At 36.1% G+C, this 19003-nt stretch overlaps 1 protein-coding gene across 2 annotated transcripts in view; it reads right to left on the minus strand.

The window, feature by feature from the left end:
• Positions 1-19003, minus strand: part of sdk (sidekick cell adhesion molecule) — a 202764-nt gene that overhangs the window by 13799 nt on the left and 169962 nt on the right. For both annotated transcript variants that reach the window (XM_089634095.1, XM_089634094.1), the window contains exons 3-16: positions 18102-18278; positions 16999-17215; positions 16187-16887; positions 14686-14805; positions 14197-14364; positions 13290-13416; positions 12571-12866; positions 11979-12164; positions 10300-10712; positions 9984-10206; positions 9704-9900; positions 9299-9508; positions 4412-4666; positions 3753-3981 (exon numbers count right to left, since the gene is read on the minus strand). In XM_089634095.1, coding sequence (XP_089490221.1) covers positions 3753-3981; positions 4412-4666; positions 9299-9508; positions 9704-9900; positions 9984-10206; positions 10300-10712; positions 11979-12164; positions 12571-12866; positions 13290-13416; positions 14197-14364; positions 14686-14805; positions 16187-16887; positions 16999-17215; positions 18102-18278 — 3519 coding nt within the window. The remainder of the gene's footprint in view (positions 1-3752; positions 3982-4411; positions 4667-9298; positions 9509-9703; positions 9901-9983; positions 10207-10299; positions 10713-11978; positions 12165-12570; positions 12867-13289; positions 13417-14196; positions 14365-14685; positions 14806-16186; positions 16888-16998; positions 17216-18101; positions 18279-19003) is intronic.

Genomic DNA, 19003 nt, shown 5'->3' on the forward strand with positions numbered 1-19003 from the left:
GTATTGCATGAACTACTTACCAATACTTAAAAATGAACTGTTTATTTATTTTTTAATGCGAATTTTTTTTTTTTTCTTTTTTCAATTTATGAAAGTAAATTCATTCTTTTAGTATTATTTCATCCGCCGTGTGTGTGTGTGTGTGTGTGTGTGTGTGTGAGGGTGTGTTTGTGTGTGTGTGTGTCTGTATGTATGCGCATTGAATAGTTTAAATTATTGACATGATGCCATGTTTGAATTTGGGCTGTGAATCCGAAAAAATGTCAATGTTAGAGTTAAGACAAATATTATTTAGAGTATGAAGAGCTGGGTTAATTGTCGAATTAGATGCTGCATTTGTTTTATAATTTAGAGCGTAGAATAGCACTGTATGTCGTGTACGTCTCAAAGGTATGTTAAAGTTAATAAGGGACAGAAGTTCAGTACAGTCAATGTCATTGTTTAAAATTCTGTGTATAAATATTGAGTCAGCTACTGCTCGTCTTCGCTGCATAGTTTTAAATGTACACTCAAAGTTATTGTTGAATCTGTAGGTAATATATTTTACAAATTTGTTTTGGATACGTTCTATACTATCTATGTAAACTTTATATTGTGGATTCCAAATAGGCGATGCATATTCCAGTGTACTTCTGACTAATGCGAAATATAACATTACAATTGTACGCGGATTACTGAATATTTTACTTACATGTAGCACGAAACCAAGCATTTTATACAACCTATTAACGATTGAGTCAATGTGCTTATTAAATATAAGTTTGCTATTAAGGTAAACGCCGAGGTCTTTACATTCCGTTTTAGAGATGACAAGTTCATTGTTGAGTGAATATGAGTACTTAATTACCTGTTTATTTCTGGTGAATGTCATAGTGTGACATTTAGAAACGTTTATATCTAGACAGTTAACTTTAGCCTATCTAGGTCACTCTGTAACGCTTCGCAGTCAGAAAGAGAATGAATAACTTTGAATATTTTCATGTCATCGGCATAAAGTTCATATTTGGAATTTTGAAAACATGACCCAATGTCATTTATATAAATGTTGAACATTAGCGGACCTAGGTGGGACCCTTGGGGGACACCAGATTTTACCTCGATAGATTTTGAGAAGACAACGTTGATTAAGATTACTTGATTACGGTTACTAATGTAAGATTTGATCCATCTAAACAGGTCACCGTGTATACCAATTAGGCTGAGGTTTTTCACAAGAGTTGAGTGTATTACGCAATCGAAAGCCTTAGAGAAGTCTGTATACATAGTATCAACCTGCTCTTTGTTATCCATCTTGCTATGCAAGAAGTTAATGAAAAGGGCCAGGTTGGATGTCGTAGATCGACCTCTCTTGAATCCGTGCTGATTCGGTGTAATGATTGTGGAAATAGCCGAGTAAAATTGATCAAAGACAATTTTTACTAGAACTTTGCTTAAAATAGGAAGTTGGGAAATCGGACGGTAGTTTTTAACGTCATGCTTATCACAGGTTTTATAGATGGGTGTGATAACGGCTGATTTCCACTTGAGGGGAAACGTTCCTTCTGTTAGTGATTTTTATAGATAGCCTATCAATTCCTGGTCCTTTTTTAATATCTATGCTTGAAAAGTATTTCAAGGTGATTTCTTCATTTATTCTAATTGAGGATATTAATGTGTTATTCAGAGGATCTTCTTTATTATTAACAATGAGTGTTGGAAATTCATTTCTAAAGACCGTTAAGAAGTAATCAGCGAACAAGTTTGTAACTTCTTTTGCTGTCGTGTGCCGTTGTCGAATGATAGGTCATATGTTCTGGTAGAGAGGGAGATTTTCTTTGCGTCTTAACATAATTCGATTTTTTTTTACATTATTTTGTATATCTGATTCCAATCGAACAATGTAGACGTTATGAGTATGACTAGAAATTTTCTTTTGTCTTTTGCGGAGTATTGAGAAAGATTGGTAATCTAGAGGATTCCTGCACCGTTTCCAGGCAAGAAAATTTTAAATTTTTCTTTAGTTATATTAATTAAAACCGTTGAATACCATGTTGGGAATTTGGTTGATTTGTTTACTTTCTTTGGAACCAGATCATCTATCAGGGCATCAATAATACCATAAAAATGATGTACCGCAGCATCTACGTCCTGTGCATTAACGACAGAGGACCAATCACTGTTTATGAGAGCATCATTAACTACCTCATAGTTAACTTTATTGAACATTTAGTTCAAATATAATAGATTTATGATGTGCATCTTCGATTACTAGTGGCGAGTCAGCCGCGGAGACGATGACCGTAGTATTACAAAGCACGAGATCTACAATTCGTCCGTGAGTATTATAAATTTCGTTATACTGTGTTAAATTGGAAAACGAAAGGCAGCTAAGGAGGGTTGAGGCACAGAGGTCAGCAAAAATGTCATTTGGGAATTCAGTAGTTAACTCAGATATGGCCATAGATGTGCAAAATGGGTACCCAAAACCATTTGAAATGCAAAATGGAAATGGGTCAAAACTTTTCCATTTGAAAATGCAAAATGCAAAATGGTTTTTAGAAAAGCATTTCAAATGCAAAATGCAAAATACCTATTTTCAAAATGCATTGAAAATGCAAAATGGTTTCTCAGGTCAAACAATTAAAATAATTATAGAATTTTTAAACAATTTTGTCATTTAATAATGGACATCAATGTAGAACCAATATATTACAAGATGGTAAATCCAAAAACACCAAGACTACAGATTATGAAACCACAACAAATTTGCGCGGGAATAATGTTGCCAACGTAAAAACATAGAAACTGCTATCTAACATTTAATATTACAGCGTCATGGCCCCTGTTCAGTATTTGAATCAGTATTTTTTGTAATGGTATCACTCAATTGCCAGGGCTCCTACCAGGGAGCAACTTGATAAATGTAAATTATCTCTCATAGCGAGGTTGAGGACCGACTGATATTTGGGGCTTATGAAAAAAATATGAGTTGAGATAGTAGGAAGAATGTTGCAAAAAAGCATTTAAAATGAAAATGCATTGAGAAAAGCATTTAAAATGCAAAATGCAAAATGGTTTTTAGAAAAGCATTTAAAATGCAAAATGGAAAATACCCATTTTGCATTTTGCATTTCCATTTGAAATGGATTTATTTGAAATAAAGCACATCTCTGGATATGGCAGTTGTATGACTATTGATAATAGAGAAACGCTGTGCATTAGACAACTTAGGACTAACTCCCGGTAAGTAAAAGCAACAAATATGAATATTTGAAATGCGATGTTTTGAATGGCTTAGTAATAGTGAGATCCATATATCCTCGGCTTCTGAAGTCCATGACTTTTGAGATCGAACTTTAGTCTTTTTTTATACCTATAACAACGCCACCCCCTTTAGTTTTACCCGTTTGATTAGTATCTTTGTCATTCCTATAGACGTTATACCGGCAATCAAACAGCTCATCATCGGATATGCTGTCAACTAACCACGTCTCGCTAATTAATATTATGTCGAATTCGTTAGATGATAATTAAATTAAGTAAATTAAACAGGGAATGTGAGACATGTATGAAGGGTGTTTAAGTGGTTAGAGTGTAGAATGTTTGGGTATTATGATTGAAATGTATTGCAGATGTAAGAAATCCACATCGTTATTTGTGTTTTTTGAAAGTATTGGTTTATCAGGGAGAATATGTATGTAGTTTAGATACTTTGTGGTGTCAGTTGGTTATAGTTCAATGAATGTATGTACTGAATTTTTATTAATTCTTACCAGCTTCTCTAGTCCTCTCAATGGCCGGTGGACTTCCCGGTGAGGATCCAACTTCATTGCAGGCCATGACACTGATTTCATACTGCGCCCATGCCTGAAGTCCGTCCAGCACATGTGAGTTGGAAGTGTGATCTTCTATAAGAACGCTTTCCACCGTTCCTGCATTTACCTTTTTAAAGGTTATGTTGTAGCCTTTGGGATTTCCAAACCATTCGGTTTGTTGCAATGGCTAGAAAAGACATAAGTACATTTAATATAAAACAAAAATATCTCTTTAATAAACTAGGTTTCATTACATGAGAAGAGAAAGAGATGAAGGTTAGGAAGCACCTGGCTATTCAGATTTGGTCACTAAAAATAGCTAAAGCCATTTCAAGCGATGTATCTATTCTGAGTGGTGGTCTCTCACCAGAGTGAAACTGAGAGTATCTACCACCCTGGAATGAGGTGAAAATATTCTATACTTATATTATTTTATTTCAATACTATGTGTAAAATAACCCACATGAATTGAATTTAATTTATTTTATCCCTGCCGGGTTTCGAACCCATGACCCATGGATCCAGAGTCAAGAAGCTTAACACTCCACCACGGAGGCCATCATAGTTTCTATATTGTAACATAATGTTTGAAAAGGGATTATAATCTATCAACTTACGATCCATCTAACACGTAAATCGTTGGCGCTCACAGCTCTGACTGTCACATTATTCGGGGCATTCTTCGGCGGAGCTTGAATAGTCTGGAACTCTTTGCACGGAGCGCTGGGGGTTGATGAACCCACGACGTTGGTGGCAATTAGGCGCAGGCGGTATGTTGTAAAAGGAACCAGAGTCTTTACTATGATAGACTGGGCATCGGGGGCGAATATGTCAAAAATGGTCATCCAACTCGTGTTCCTGGCTGTTTGGGCCTGCAAATAAAAAAATTCAATCAAATTAAAATAATATGCTGATGTCTCTTATAAAAAAAGACTACCTTTAAATAACTGAAAAAATATATATCGTGGCACATTTAAAAATAGATTCAAAATCAGATATGATTTGAGATTTTCAAGGCCATGTTGCGCTACCTCCTATTACATCTACATATATAAGCACACACTTCACTGCAATCTTCGACTTCGCATCTGCCCTGATGTTGGACACTGTAATGCTGTCCTAAACTTTGGCTAAAGAAGGAGGTAGCACAACAAAGCATAATACCCTAAAAATAAATAGGAGGTAGCGCAACATGGCCTTGAGATTTTCAAGGCCATGTTGCGCTACCTCCTATTACATCTACATATATAAGCACACACTTCACTGCAATCTTCGACTTCGCATCTGCCCTGATGTTGGACACTGTAATGCTGTCCTAAACTTTGGCTAAAGAAGGAGGTAGCACAACAAAGCATAATACCCTAAAAATAAATAGGAGGTAGCGCAACATGGCCTTGAGATTTTCAAGGCCATGTTGCGCTACCTCCTATTACATCTACATATATAAGCACACACTTCACTGCAATCTTCGACTTCGCATCTGCCCTGATGTTGGACACTGTAATGCTGTCCTAAACTTTGGCTAAAGAAGGAGGTAGCACAACAAAGCATAATACCCTAAAAATAAATAGGAGGTAGCGCAACATGGCCTTGAGATTTTCAAGGCCATGTTGCGCTACCTCCTATTACATCTACATATATAAGCACACACTTCACTGCAATCTTCGACTTCGCATCTGCCCTGATGTTGGACACTGTAATGCTGTCCTAAACTTTGGCTAAAGAAGGAGGTAGCACAACAAAGCATAATACCCTAAAAATAAATAGGAGGTAGCGCAACATGGCCTTGAGATTTTCAAGGCCATGTTGCGCTACCTCCTATTACATCTACATATATAAGCACACACTTCACTGCAATCTTCGACTTCGCATCTGCCCTGATGTTGGACACTGTAATGCTGTCCTAAACTTTGGCTAAAGAAGGAGGTAGCACAACAAAGCATAATACCCTAAAAATAAATAGGAGGTAGCGCAACATGGCCTTGAGATTTTCAAGGCCATGTTGCGCTACCTCCTATTACATCTACATATATAAGCACACACTTCACTGCAATCTTCGACTTCGCATCTGCCCTGATGTTGGACACTGTAATGCTGTCCTAAACTTTGGCTAAAGAAGGAGGTAGCACAACAAAGCATAATACCCTAAAAATAAATAGGAGGTAGCGCAACATGGCCTTGAGATTTTCAAGGCCATGTTGCGCTACCTCCTATTACATCTACATATATAAGCACACACTTCACTGCAATCTTCGACTTCGCATCTGCCCTGATGTTGGACACTGTAATGCTGTCCTAAACTTTGGCTAAAGAAGGAGGTAGCACAACAAAGCATAATACCCTAAAAATAAATAGGAGGTAGCGCAACATGGCCTTGAGATTTTCAAGGCCATGTTGCGCTACCTCCTATTACATCTACATATATAAGCACACACTTCACTGCAATCTTCGACTTCGCATCTGCCCTGATGTTGGACACTGTAATGCTGTCCTAAACTTTGGCTAAAGAAGGAGGTAGCACAACAAAGCATAATACCCTAAAAATAAATAGGAGGTAGCGCAACATGGCCTTGAGATTTTCAAGGCCATGTTGCGCTACCTCCTATTACATCTACATATATAAGCACACACTTCACTGCAATCTTCGACTTCGCATCTGCCCTGATGTTGGACACTGTAATGCTGTCCTAAACTTTGGCTAAAGAAGGAGGTAGCACAACAAAGCATAATACCCTAAAAATAAATAGGAGGTAGCGCAACATGGCCTTGAGATTTTCAAGGCCATGTTGCGCTACCTCCTATTACATCTACATATATAAGCACACACTTCACTGCAATCTTCGACTTCGCATCTGCCCTGATGTTGGACACTGTAATGCTGTCCTAAACTTTGGCTAAAGAAGGAGGTAGCACAACAAAGCATAATACCCTAAAAATAAATAGGAGGTAGCGCAACATGGCCTTGAGATTTTCAAGGCCATGTTGCGCTACCTCCTATTACATCTACATATATAAGCACACACTTCACTGCAATCTTCGACTTCGCATCTGCCCTGATGTTGGACACTGTAATGCTGTCCTAAACTTTGGCTAAAGAAGGAGGTAGCACAACAAAGCATAATACCCTAAAAATAAATAGGAGGTAGCGCAACATGGCCTTGAGATTTTCAAGGCCATGTTGCGCTACCTCCTATTACATCTACATATATAAGCACACACTTCACTGCAATCTTCGACTTCGCATCTGCCCTGATGTTGGACACTGTAATGCTGTCCTAAACTTTGGCTAAAGAAGGAGGTAGCACAACAAAGCATAATACCCTAAAAATAAATCACTATAATATTCAAAATCACTTCACATTTTAGAGACAGAGGATGGAATGCCATAAAACTCTATCTTGGCAATCCACTTGCATGTTTTATATTATTTAACACTAGAAAGACCGAAGCGGTCATTTTGACCGTTTCTCGATGTAATATGACGATATTTTGCTTAATATTTATGGTAATGATCTGATTTTTTTTTACTTTTCATGATTTATGATTTAACGACCATGGTGAAAAAAATCATGTACGTACCTTATTTATTTATTGAAATATAATGATTTATACCTACAAAGACCGCCGCGGTCAATGTGACCGTTAGGGCCATTTTAAGCCGAGTTTGTTTAGGATCTTCTTTATCCAAGTTTAAATATACCCATTCCAACTTATACATGTTACTACTAATTTCCCTTTCTATTTATTTCGGTATCATTCTTACTAGATCTGCACTGTGGGTGCAAGTTGTTAGTATTATACCGCATATTCTGTGCGTAAGTATTTCAAGTCATCAAAAATTTCGTTTTATTTTTGTAGATTGTGTTCTAATTATTTTTGCTATAGTTTTATTGAAACATATACAGATATAAGAGCTCGTTGAAATCTTACCGAGTCGGATATAATGGAAGAACTAGCAAGACTTCAAAACATTGCAGAGGATCAGTCAGATGAAGAATGTTGTGCCAGTGAAATTTATGACACCTTTTTTGTTTTGGAGCCCAATATTTCTTCATCAGAAGCTACAGAATTAGATGAAGATCTTCAGATGACATCGACATCTTTTCCTAGAAATCCGATTTCAAATCTTCGTGGTCGAGGGGTTAGAATAAGAGGCAGCCGTGGAAGAGATGTTTTTTTTTTTTTTTAAAAGAAAGACAAACATTCCCGGGTTACGAATAACCTGACAATATTTGAAAATCTCCTACTACCACCACAGAAAGCTGAAAATGTTGCTTGTGTTGTGATGAAGGACTTAGCCGGCCGAGGAATTGAACACACTACGCCTGAGTGGGACCCAAGCGCGATGTCAACTCGGCCACCGACCGGTCATGTACACAACTTGGAGGATGTTTTTCTGCAAGAGTAACAGAACTTCCGGAAATTGGAGATATTCAGTTTGGAGATTTCAATTCATTACCAGAATATGTAATAATAATAAAACTATTACAACCGTATCTCAAAAAGGGACGAAACATCACAACTGACAATTTTTTTACTTCGATGAAGCTGGCAGAGAAATTACGAGCAGAACAAATTATTATAGGAACGATGAAAAGGGCCAGGAGAGAAATACCAGCAGTTTGCAAAACCATTTGTACTCCACGTTATGAATCATTTATTTTGAAAGCTAACAATGGTAAAACACTAACTGTCTATCAAGGAAAACAGTAGAAAAATGTTATGATATTGAGTACAGTACATCCAGATGTTCAATTTGTCGACGGAACAAAGAAAATTCCCGAAACGATTGAATTTTACAATTCTACAAAATATGGTTTCGATATAATCGACCAAATGCATCGGAAAAATTCCGTAAGAGCTGGAAGTAGAAGGTGGCCTGTGCACGTTTTCGACAACATACTTGATCTAGCCGCTATAAATGCATGGATAATTTATAAAAAGGTAGCAAAAAAATTATTATCTCCTCACAATTTTACTATACCTACAGCTTGTTGGAGAACTAAGGTCAGCATATACAAATACCATAGCTGGTCCATTTGTGTTTGCTCCTGAAGAATTGACAGAAAAGGGAACCGGAAAATAAAACTTCTAAAAGACGACAGTGCCAAATTAATAAAAAATGTAAACAAAATAAAACATCTGACACATGTGATAATTGTAAGAAATCTGTTTGCGGAAAGTGCCTCGGAAATTATAAAAAAACAACAGTTTGTACTAAATGTGCACCTAATTGATTAAAGTAAATCATTTCAATACATAATTATTGTTCTATTTATTTTATATTATGCCAAATTTTACACAATTACAATAATAATAAACTCGCATGTTATCAGCGGTCAAAATGACCGTTGTGGTCTTTATAGGTATGGAGCAGTACCCGGTCTTTCTAGTGTTAATTGGTATACCCATAGGCCGCTAAATGCATACAACATGTATGAATTGAGAACGAGGTGTAAAGTTTTTAGTAAGTCACTATGACCGAATTCGAAATTTTTATATACCTGTACTGTCCATTTGGAAATTGAAGAGTTGCCATCAAATCCTGGCGTAAATTGTAAAACTACCGAAAAGGCTTCAATATTGGAGAGAGCGAGGTTGTAGGGAGCATGCGGCAAGACGGGCTTCACCCCCGATTGAATGGAAGCTTCCTTGGGCAGTCCATCACCCTTCTCAGTCATGGCGCAGATCTCAAAGATGTAGAATGTAGTAGCCTAAAAACAAAAAAACATTTATGAGTTTTACATATATATTATACCGTGTATTCATGAGGCCTTTCAACACTGACGTACACAAAAGGCAATTAGCAATGTTCCATCACAAAGATACTATGTAATGTCCAAAGATTTTTATGATTATTACTAAATTATTCATGACTTTGTAAATTAAAAAGTTTGTTCAGGCCATACCTCTAATTTTTCAATCTTGATAGACGTAATATTTGCAGACAACATTTCTTCTCTCATGGTGTTAACAAAGTCCTTGACGTGATATTTGAGTCTGTAGCCAGTGAGAATTCCATTGCTCTGTTTTGGTGGCGTCCAAACAACTTTGACAGCTCTATCCGATATCTCGTCAAACTGAAGACTGGCAACCTCATCAGGAACTGGGGAAAGAAAACATAATCGTAAGATAAAATCAAATAATGTTGTTTGAATGTTTACACGTGTTAATGAGTTGTTTACATACCATCTTGGCTCGTGGTGACAAGTACGTAGTCACTCCTTTCACCATCCCCGGGATCGGTAAAACAGACAACTGTAATATTGTAGCCAGTGAACTTTTCCAAGCCCCCCATCATAGCTGTCTGTTCCGCTAACGGGTCCAGTAAACTCGGTGGAACGCTCATCACTCGCTTCTCCACATTCACTTCTTCTATTGGGTCCCAACGCCAAGCTTGCAACTTGTAGCCCTAGAAAGATATATGTTTTAAGTTTATGTTTAATCACTGTATCGAAATAATGAACCTAGAATTAAAATGTAAAGATTTTACAAGGTTTCTTACTTGATTGATTCCATTGATCTTTTGAGGATCCGGAGGTGTCCATGAAACAGTAATGGCTGTAGAATTAAAAGCTTCAGCCTTCACATCAACGGGTGGCGCTTCCGGAACCCCCTCTTTAGTTTTAATCTTAGCGCCTTCCGTAAAGACTCCCACACCCTTGTCGTTGTAGGCAGCAATTTGAACAATGTAATCCTTCCAAGTTATCAAATCCTGGATGAGGTAGTTTCTCTGAGCTGCATTTGTGATGTTCTGGTTTGTCCAAGGACTGTGATTGTAGCCGTAAAGGCGATATCGAATAACATAGCCCAGAATGTGGCCATTCCGGTGTTCGTCCATCGGTGGCTGCCATTGTGTTATAATTTCTGATGACGACCTCGCAGATCCAACAAATCCCAATGGAGGGCCGGATGGAGCTATCAATTAAAATAATATATATGAACTAGAGAATCATCATATTGATTCAAATATTATATGTATGAATAAGCAAACATTAAATTTATGACAGTTTGTCAACATGCAAGTAATGTACCTAAATACAATATGAATGTAAGTACAATAATAGTTGATTTATGATCAGGATCCATGCAGCATTGAAAACTGTCTAAATTCAACAATTCAATGTGACAATTAGCAAGTTACAATACGTATTTTGAAATTGACTAAAAAGATGGATGAAATTGACTGCTTTTTAATATGTGCAAACATGCCAGATACACATTTTTGATAATTAACATCAAAAGTAATTGATAAACTGAAGTGTGCAGAAGACGATCAGACAACTTATTAAATTTAATGATGAACATAACAATTACGACTAACAAAAAGAAGAGAAAAATGACAACAATTATTAACAATGAATACAATAAATTTAAATACACATTTGGTTTCTTTAACTTCAAGCATTATATAGATACATACCTACATACAGATATATCCGGTTAAATCTACTGAAAAACTCAACATTTTATAAAACACCTTGTTTTATTTTCACAATTGCAAACGTTGTGGAAATAAAGCAAAGTAATAAAATGTTTTAGTTGCTCTACATCTGTATGCTTTTTAAAGGTTCCAAGACAAGAATAGAGAAGGAACATGGTGGAGAAGTGACAATCAAAGAGAAAAAGTGAAATGTGTTGACATGAAATATTGAGCAAGCAGAATAATACCTTGGCAGCAGATGTCGCTGGCTGTTTAACAATACAATACCAGTAATTATGGATTTGAGTTTTCTGTACACAAATGATTGAAACACGCAGCCATGTCTTTGGTAGATTATAACAAATAAACTGGGAGAATATTACATTTCTTACCCAAACAATATAAACCATGTTCCGTTATTATCAACCACTAGCTTACTATTTCAATATGAAAAGACTAAAAGTGATTGAATTATGCTTTTTTTCAGGATTTCTTATTTTGCATATTCATACACAGAGAAATGGCAGTAATGAGTATCTAATATATTTTACATTGATTCATGAACAGAGCCAATCAGTGACAAAGCGTATCCAATACTTTCATAAAAGTTGGATGGTTTGAATATGATATTTCCAAAAATCTAACAATGTTATATTTGGACATATGGATTACTAAAAAATGATTAGGTAAATTGGTGCAGATTTGATATTATAATGTAACACCCATAATGATTGTTGATAAAGTTAGGGCTAATGGCGTACCTTCTTGTGGTAGGGTAACTACCCCGGTGGGTTCGGATGGAGTTCCTTCACCCACGGCGTTGATTGCGGATACCCTGAACTGATACGCAGAAGCTGCCTTCAGCCCTGTCAGGAGAATCCAGCGTTGGGAAGATGAAACGTTACTCAGTTCAGTGATCCAGTTCAGTAGAGGATCTGGAATCGGACCTAGAAAACCGACACACAGATACGTTAGAGTAAAAACATCAAGGGTCAAGTTTTTATTTTTAATGAGCTTAATAGTCAATTGCTTATTTTTGACAGTTCTCACGTATAATATAAGGGAACTGACAAAATATATGGTTAATGCTCATGGTATATTATGTCAAAAGATAAAGGGTTAGACCCCAAACTCATTTTGAAAGAAGAACATTTATTTTATAGAATCGGGCTTAGGCTACAATAATATGCATTATAATTGTGTACATTATTTAGGGCCATTTTGCTGTTCCCATTAAATGCAAGTTCTCAAATTTCCACTGCATGGACAAAGAACAATGGGTTAATTAGTGCGTGACGTACAAACACGGGTAACTTGTAAAATTTCAACAAAAGACTTGAAAAACTTCTTTACCTAATTCTGGCACCTCTCTCTTCTGCACAATAAACTTCTTTATGGGAGAATTGCCGTCGAACCCGGGGGTCCACGATACATTAATGGCTCGGAGGGAGGGCCCCTCCACCTTGAGGGCCCTGACGTTGGTGGGGGCGAAGGGCAGCTCGATGACGGCCAGGGTGGCGTGGCGGGTGTGGTTACCTCCGGGGGAGGTGACGGAGCAAGTGTAGTCGCCGGCGTCGCTCGCTCTCACGGCGCTCACTTCCAGACTGCCATCGGGGCCTACCCACACACGGGACCCAGACACCATTATCCTGAAAGTAAGGTTACATTTAGAATATTAAGGGTATTGTTAATCTATCTATCTTCTATATAAATCTGTATAAATAAAAATGTAAATGTTCGTTTGTTCAAAATCTTCAATCTCCAAAAGTTTTTCACTTGCTTTGAAATTTTGACACAACGCGTGTGTTTTAATATACCTATCAGGTAAAAACTCTTTTTTTTAAACAGCGCCATCTATGACGTAAAAGCAACACGCGCTATTGTTTTTCTATCTGCACAGACAGACTGAGCCAGAGCAACGCGTGGCGGGGTACAGCTAGTCAATAATAATTGTTTTAAGCCATTGCCCACTGAGTCAGTACTGATTCATGTCGATTGCTTACTGATAGTGACCCAGTGGAACTATATTTTTTAAGTGTTTTATTTTTATTTTTTATATGTAGGGAACTCACTGCTTGTTGTGAAACCAGTCGATATTATATGGAACACTGGGGTCACTGGACACCTTGCATTGCAGCGTGGCTGTGGTTCCCAGCAGGACTCGGGTGTCCACCGGGGGAGCCACTATCTGGGTACGAACTGGAACACAAAACACAGAACAAGCTTAGTGCATCATCAAACTTTATTAAATAATTAACCATCACACCACCTTATATAAACTTGATACTAGCACTTGATTTCATTTGCCATATCTTACTTGGACATCTCTAATACCATCAACAAAAATCAGTTTATATTTATGTTGGTAAATTATAAACAAACACAATGATCTGAGCTAACTCTTCATGGGAATGCATGATGTAAATGTCTATTCCATATCTTGACACGAGTACACTGAAGTTTTTGTTCAGTTGATTGTACAAAGTCTTACATCGATGTCCCTGACAGAATCCACAAAAACTGACACTACTTTCTTCATCCTTATAAACGCATGCTTTACATGTCCAAACCATCTAAGTTTCCCTTTCTCACAAAGACATTACATTATTTTTAGACCTCCAGTCATACATAGTTTTACCATGCAAATATGTCAGTAGAAATAAGATTTCGAGGGCATTATAAATACAGTTGCAATAATCAACACAATGGTGATACGTAGTTATACACGCAACAAATGCAGTTGCAATATTCAACACAATGTTGATGCGTAGTTATACATACAACTATGTAATACAGTTGCAATAATCAACACAATAGTGATACATAGTTATACATAAACAAATACAGTTGCAATAATCAACACAATGGTGATACGTAGTTATACATAAACAAATACAGTTGCAATATTCAACACAATGGTGATTTGTATGTACTTATACATACAACAAATAAAATAATAATTATGATCTTCATTCTTACCCATAACTTGGAGGAAAGCCTCTCCGCTCACGAAACCTGCCTCATTTGCACGAACACACTTATACTTCCCAGTGTCCAAAGTGGATGTTCCGGCTATCAAAAGATCGCCTTCATCCAATATCTGGACTCTTCCACTTGTGTCTTTAGAAGCTGTTAATATTGCTGTGTCTAGAATTCAAAAAGCGTTAATAACACAACACTGTGAAACATACAAATAGAAAAAAAAACAATAGTATTGTATACGAGCTACTTCTATCAACACTTTAACAGTCTTCTATCTTTATTAGTTCAATAACTAAGGCTGGTTTACAACAACACTATTTAAGAACAAAAGGAAAATCATCTAAGGCAGCATAGCTTGTAGTATGTATGCTTCACGGAGCATTGTGTAAAGTATAGCCTACTTTAGATGAATATTTCCTACATTAAGTTTAAGTTTAAACTGCTGGATTGTGCCAGGAGTATATATGTACAAAGGGATCAACGTACCATTGAAATACCAGGTGACATTGGGGGTGGGGGCCCCAGCGGCCCGGCAAGGAAGTGTGGCATCCTTTCCATCCAACACCGTTAAGTTGGATGGACCCTGCTCCAGGACTGGCAGCGAAGCTAGCGTACACACACAAAGGTTAATTACACAACACACCAAAATGGACAACCATTAATTTCCAGAATACAAGAAACCAAGTGTAACATTCATGCAAAAAGGATTACATTCCTTCTTTAGAATAATATATACACCTAGTTTACTAATAATATTTTGCTTTGTAAGAGATAATATGTATCATTGATTGGTCACATCCAATTTTAATGAATCTCTCATTTTTTGTTTTCTTATTATTTTTTCACAGTGCATCTTGTAAGCTGGAAAATAAAGTATCTAGTCACCTAAAGAGTTAGTAGTTGTGAGCGCATGCACTAAGGGTGTTTCAGAATTTAAGCATCTTGCCAAAAATTATTATGAAATAAAGAATTGAAAATTAAAAAACATTACAATTTTTTTTATTAAAATGCAATGCATGACATATTTGCATAAAATTGATGAAATTCTAGAAAAAAAATCAAAATCTGTTAAAAATGTTTTATGTCTCGACTGTATAAAGGTTAGGTTTTCGGTAAAAAATCTCCTGACCCGAGATGATCTTTTCATTATCTCGATTGTATTGAAAAATCTTATCATTAAGCCATTTTATCAATTTTAATATATTGTATGATTCAATTCCATGAATCACCAAAATCTTTCTAAATAATTTAGCCCTATTTCATAATTCACTCAGGTTTCGAGACATTCAATCAAGTATTACAAAATAAGAATCACTTTTTTTAACAAAACAATATGGCTGAAACTAATCTGTAACGGTGCATTGATTGATAAAGAAGTTTGCATTTCAAATAAAATTGTAGTTTATGGTGATCATACTTTATTTCGATGCAATGATTATTTTTTATGGCATTGTCAAAATTAAACCATGGTTTTCAGAGAATTATACAAACATACTAAATAAAAAAACTAAATCACAAATAGTATAACAAACTCTATGTAGTTTATGAGCTTCTTAGTAATAACACACTTAACACTTAACTCAATACACTAAATTAACTAAATAAAACACACATTGGAAAAAAAGTGATGTGAAAAATGTGAAAATCTAATTTAAAAAATGCAGTGCACCAGCTGATAGTAAAATGTCTCATCTACTTATGAAACATTTTTAAAATTGATCATTATTCAAAATGAAGTCTTTCTTACTGCCAGAATCAAAACGGAAATTCTTTAATTGTTTGTCGGACGTTCTCATTCGGATGATTTTGGGTTGCGTCGCTCTTCTATAACGCTTACCCGCTGGACCAGTCAAAGCAATAAGTTAGTTAGAATGAGAATAAATTGTTATACAAGTTATTAAAAGCAGAGGTATTAGATGATATCAGATGACATAAAAACGGTTAAAAAATGAATATAATTTCATAAGATAATGTTGAGAAAACTTACTTTTAACTTTTAGCCATGTATAAACCGATGCTTCACCAGCATCATTGTCTGCAATACATTGAAATATCCCCATGTCTTCAGTGCGCAATCCTTTTACTACCAGAGATCTGTCTTCTTCTACGGAATACCTTCCTCCTCCGTGTTCCACTTCATCAATTTGATTATCATCAGGTAGACTCCCGGCACTACCGATCTTCTTTCCATCCTTGAACCAAGTAATTCCCGGTTGTGGTTCTCCCTGTACATCGCAGTCTAGCTTCACAACGGATCCATATTCACCCAACGTTTCTGTTTTTAAATTGTTAAGCAAAAGAGGTTTCTCTTGAACAATGACATTAGCTACAGCTGTAATGGTGGGATAACCTCCTGATTTAAGGCGAATGTGGCAAGTGTACTGCCCGGAATGGGCTAAGGTTGCAGATATCAAAGTCAATGTCCTATTCCACGGATCATTGATATTGTAAGTAATTCCTGTAGTTTCAATTATCATTTCATCTTTGAACCACAAAGTTTCCAGTTCGTAAAGTGGCCTGGCATTTGCTATGCATTGAAGATTTGTATCTTGTCCCTTGACCACCTGAGTATCTTTTGGTTTGATGATAATTTCTGGAGGTATTTCGTTTTGAGTGTCTCCATTTACCTTGAGGGCAATAAAAGGACTATTTTCTTCTTTTCCTAATTGGGTATTGATTGCACGAGCTCTGAAATAAATTTTAAAAAATGATGTTGGAATTGCATAATAACAATAAAAGTAAACATGCTTTATTGTCATAATACACACTGTGTGAAAATTTAAATTTTCATATAAATACCTGTAGGATTTGTCATCTTCTTGAGAACAAGAAAGGATGACCAGCTGATGGTTGGAAGTGAGAGCAAACTTCTGATTGTAGCTAAGCGGGCCATCCTGATCCTGCCAGAACACCGAAGGAGGAGGGTTGGAGTCAATCGGCGGTAAATCTATGATAGCCGCATCTCCAGATTCAACAAAGATAGTTTTTTCCGCTATCTCCTTGAACACACCCATATCTGTAGGAAAAGAAACATTAACACCTTATCCAGTTCATCACGAATATGCAAGTAGGTAGCATTATTTAAGTTTTAAATAATTTAATTTTAAAAGAGATCGGAATAAGCCTAATCACGGTGTAATACTATCATAGAAGCAAATAGTTCGGATAACTAGCTCTCTCATTAAAAATTTAGGCGTATTAGATCTATCAAAAAATTTATATATAAAAATGCAAAAATCAGTCATTTTAAATACATGTAGGATAACGAAAGATTTTTTAAATATTTATGTTGAGGGATCAGTAGGATTTATAGGCCCTGTTAGGAGTTCTACCGAGCCGAACCCTCTGATATGAAAATATCTGGAGTCGGTGAATTATTTTCCCATTTGATCTCTGGCGAGTTGACGTGTTGTTCTTGTATTGTTTTGTATTTATTTTGCTTATATAATGCACTTGCATAATCTTGATTGACTAGATGATCATTTGTGGAAAAGTGTGTGGAAGGGTTTAGTTTTTCCTATGGGGAAGATTTAACCCGGACATAAAATCGGAAAATTACATTTGCAGCATTGTGAAGATGCTACGTCATCATTTCAAATTAAATGTTTAGTTTGAAATGGGAAAAAAACAATATTCTTCCTATAAACATCAAACACAATACACGTTATCCGAAAAAGTGTAGTACAAGCAGGAAAATGGTGGATCTAGATCGCATAGACAATCCAAAAAAACATTTTTTTGGATTTGAGTAATTTGGTTTTTTTTTAATTTTTATTCTTAAATTTGACAACTAAAGAGTTAAAACCTTTTGGATTCAGGTCCTCGACGCATTTTAAAATACATTAAACAACTGATGATAACCCTCTATACGGACACTGTGTATATTAGTAAATTGATCGTACATGCAATGGTGACATGATTCTTCTCGCTATACACAGCACCCACATCATTCTTCGCGACGCACTGGTAAATGCCGGCGTCCGACCTCTTGGTGTTGTGTATCTTGTAGAACAGCTCGGGGCTGAAGTCGGTGAGGGGCTGGCCGTCCTTGAGCCACCGGTACATTGGCTGGGGTATTCCTGCAAACAGATAAAACATAGGTTAAGTGAATTCAATTATAAGGCAAGAAATTACATTTCATTAACCTGCCCAATACCGACAGGGTTAACCGATTTTTTTTATTACTTTCCTCATTAGTTTAAATGGAGAAATTATTGTCTAGGTATTTTTTTATTCCCACAAACCTATAAACATAGTCTTATTTATAATGAAAACTGATAACATTCGTTGGGTATCTCAGTGACCCCTCATGGTCACACAAGTTTTGCATCTTGGCGTGTTGAAGGTTAAGAGGAAGCTACAAGCCAAAAATGTGTATATTCTTGGTATACCTTATATTGTAGGTAATAGGCATTAAAATCGCTTGACAAACGGAGTCTAGAAACGTTCGATTTCAAGCAAAAAACTGGTTTTTATTTATTTTGTAAATAATTTTATAAGAAAGCAAAAAAGTTAATCAAGTGAAACTGTCACAGATAATCTTAGCTATAATACTGTATTTTTTAAAGTTGTTTCCTTTTCGCGTTCATACATTTCTATTAAAAAAATATTTTTATTTGAATTCTACTCAAGCGAAACGATAGGAAAACCTTCAATTTATCTAAAGCATTTTTTTTTTTTATATTCATAATGTACACCAATTCGTTATAAAGATTAATCAAAATAGTGATTTAGCATTAAGCTTCGCCTTAAAATGTACGAGTATGCATGTATGCAGGTTTACTAAAACGCCTGAAACACTATG

The sequence above is a fragment of the Hesperophylax consimilis genome, chromosome 8 (genome assembly GCF_061612785.1).
Source record: "Hesperophylax consimilis isolate HC1 chromosome 8, BYU_Hcon_1.0, whole genome shotgun sequence".
Lineage (NCBI taxonomy): Eukaryota > Metazoa > Arthropoda > Insecta > Trichoptera > Limnephilidae > Hesperophylax > Hesperophylax consimilis.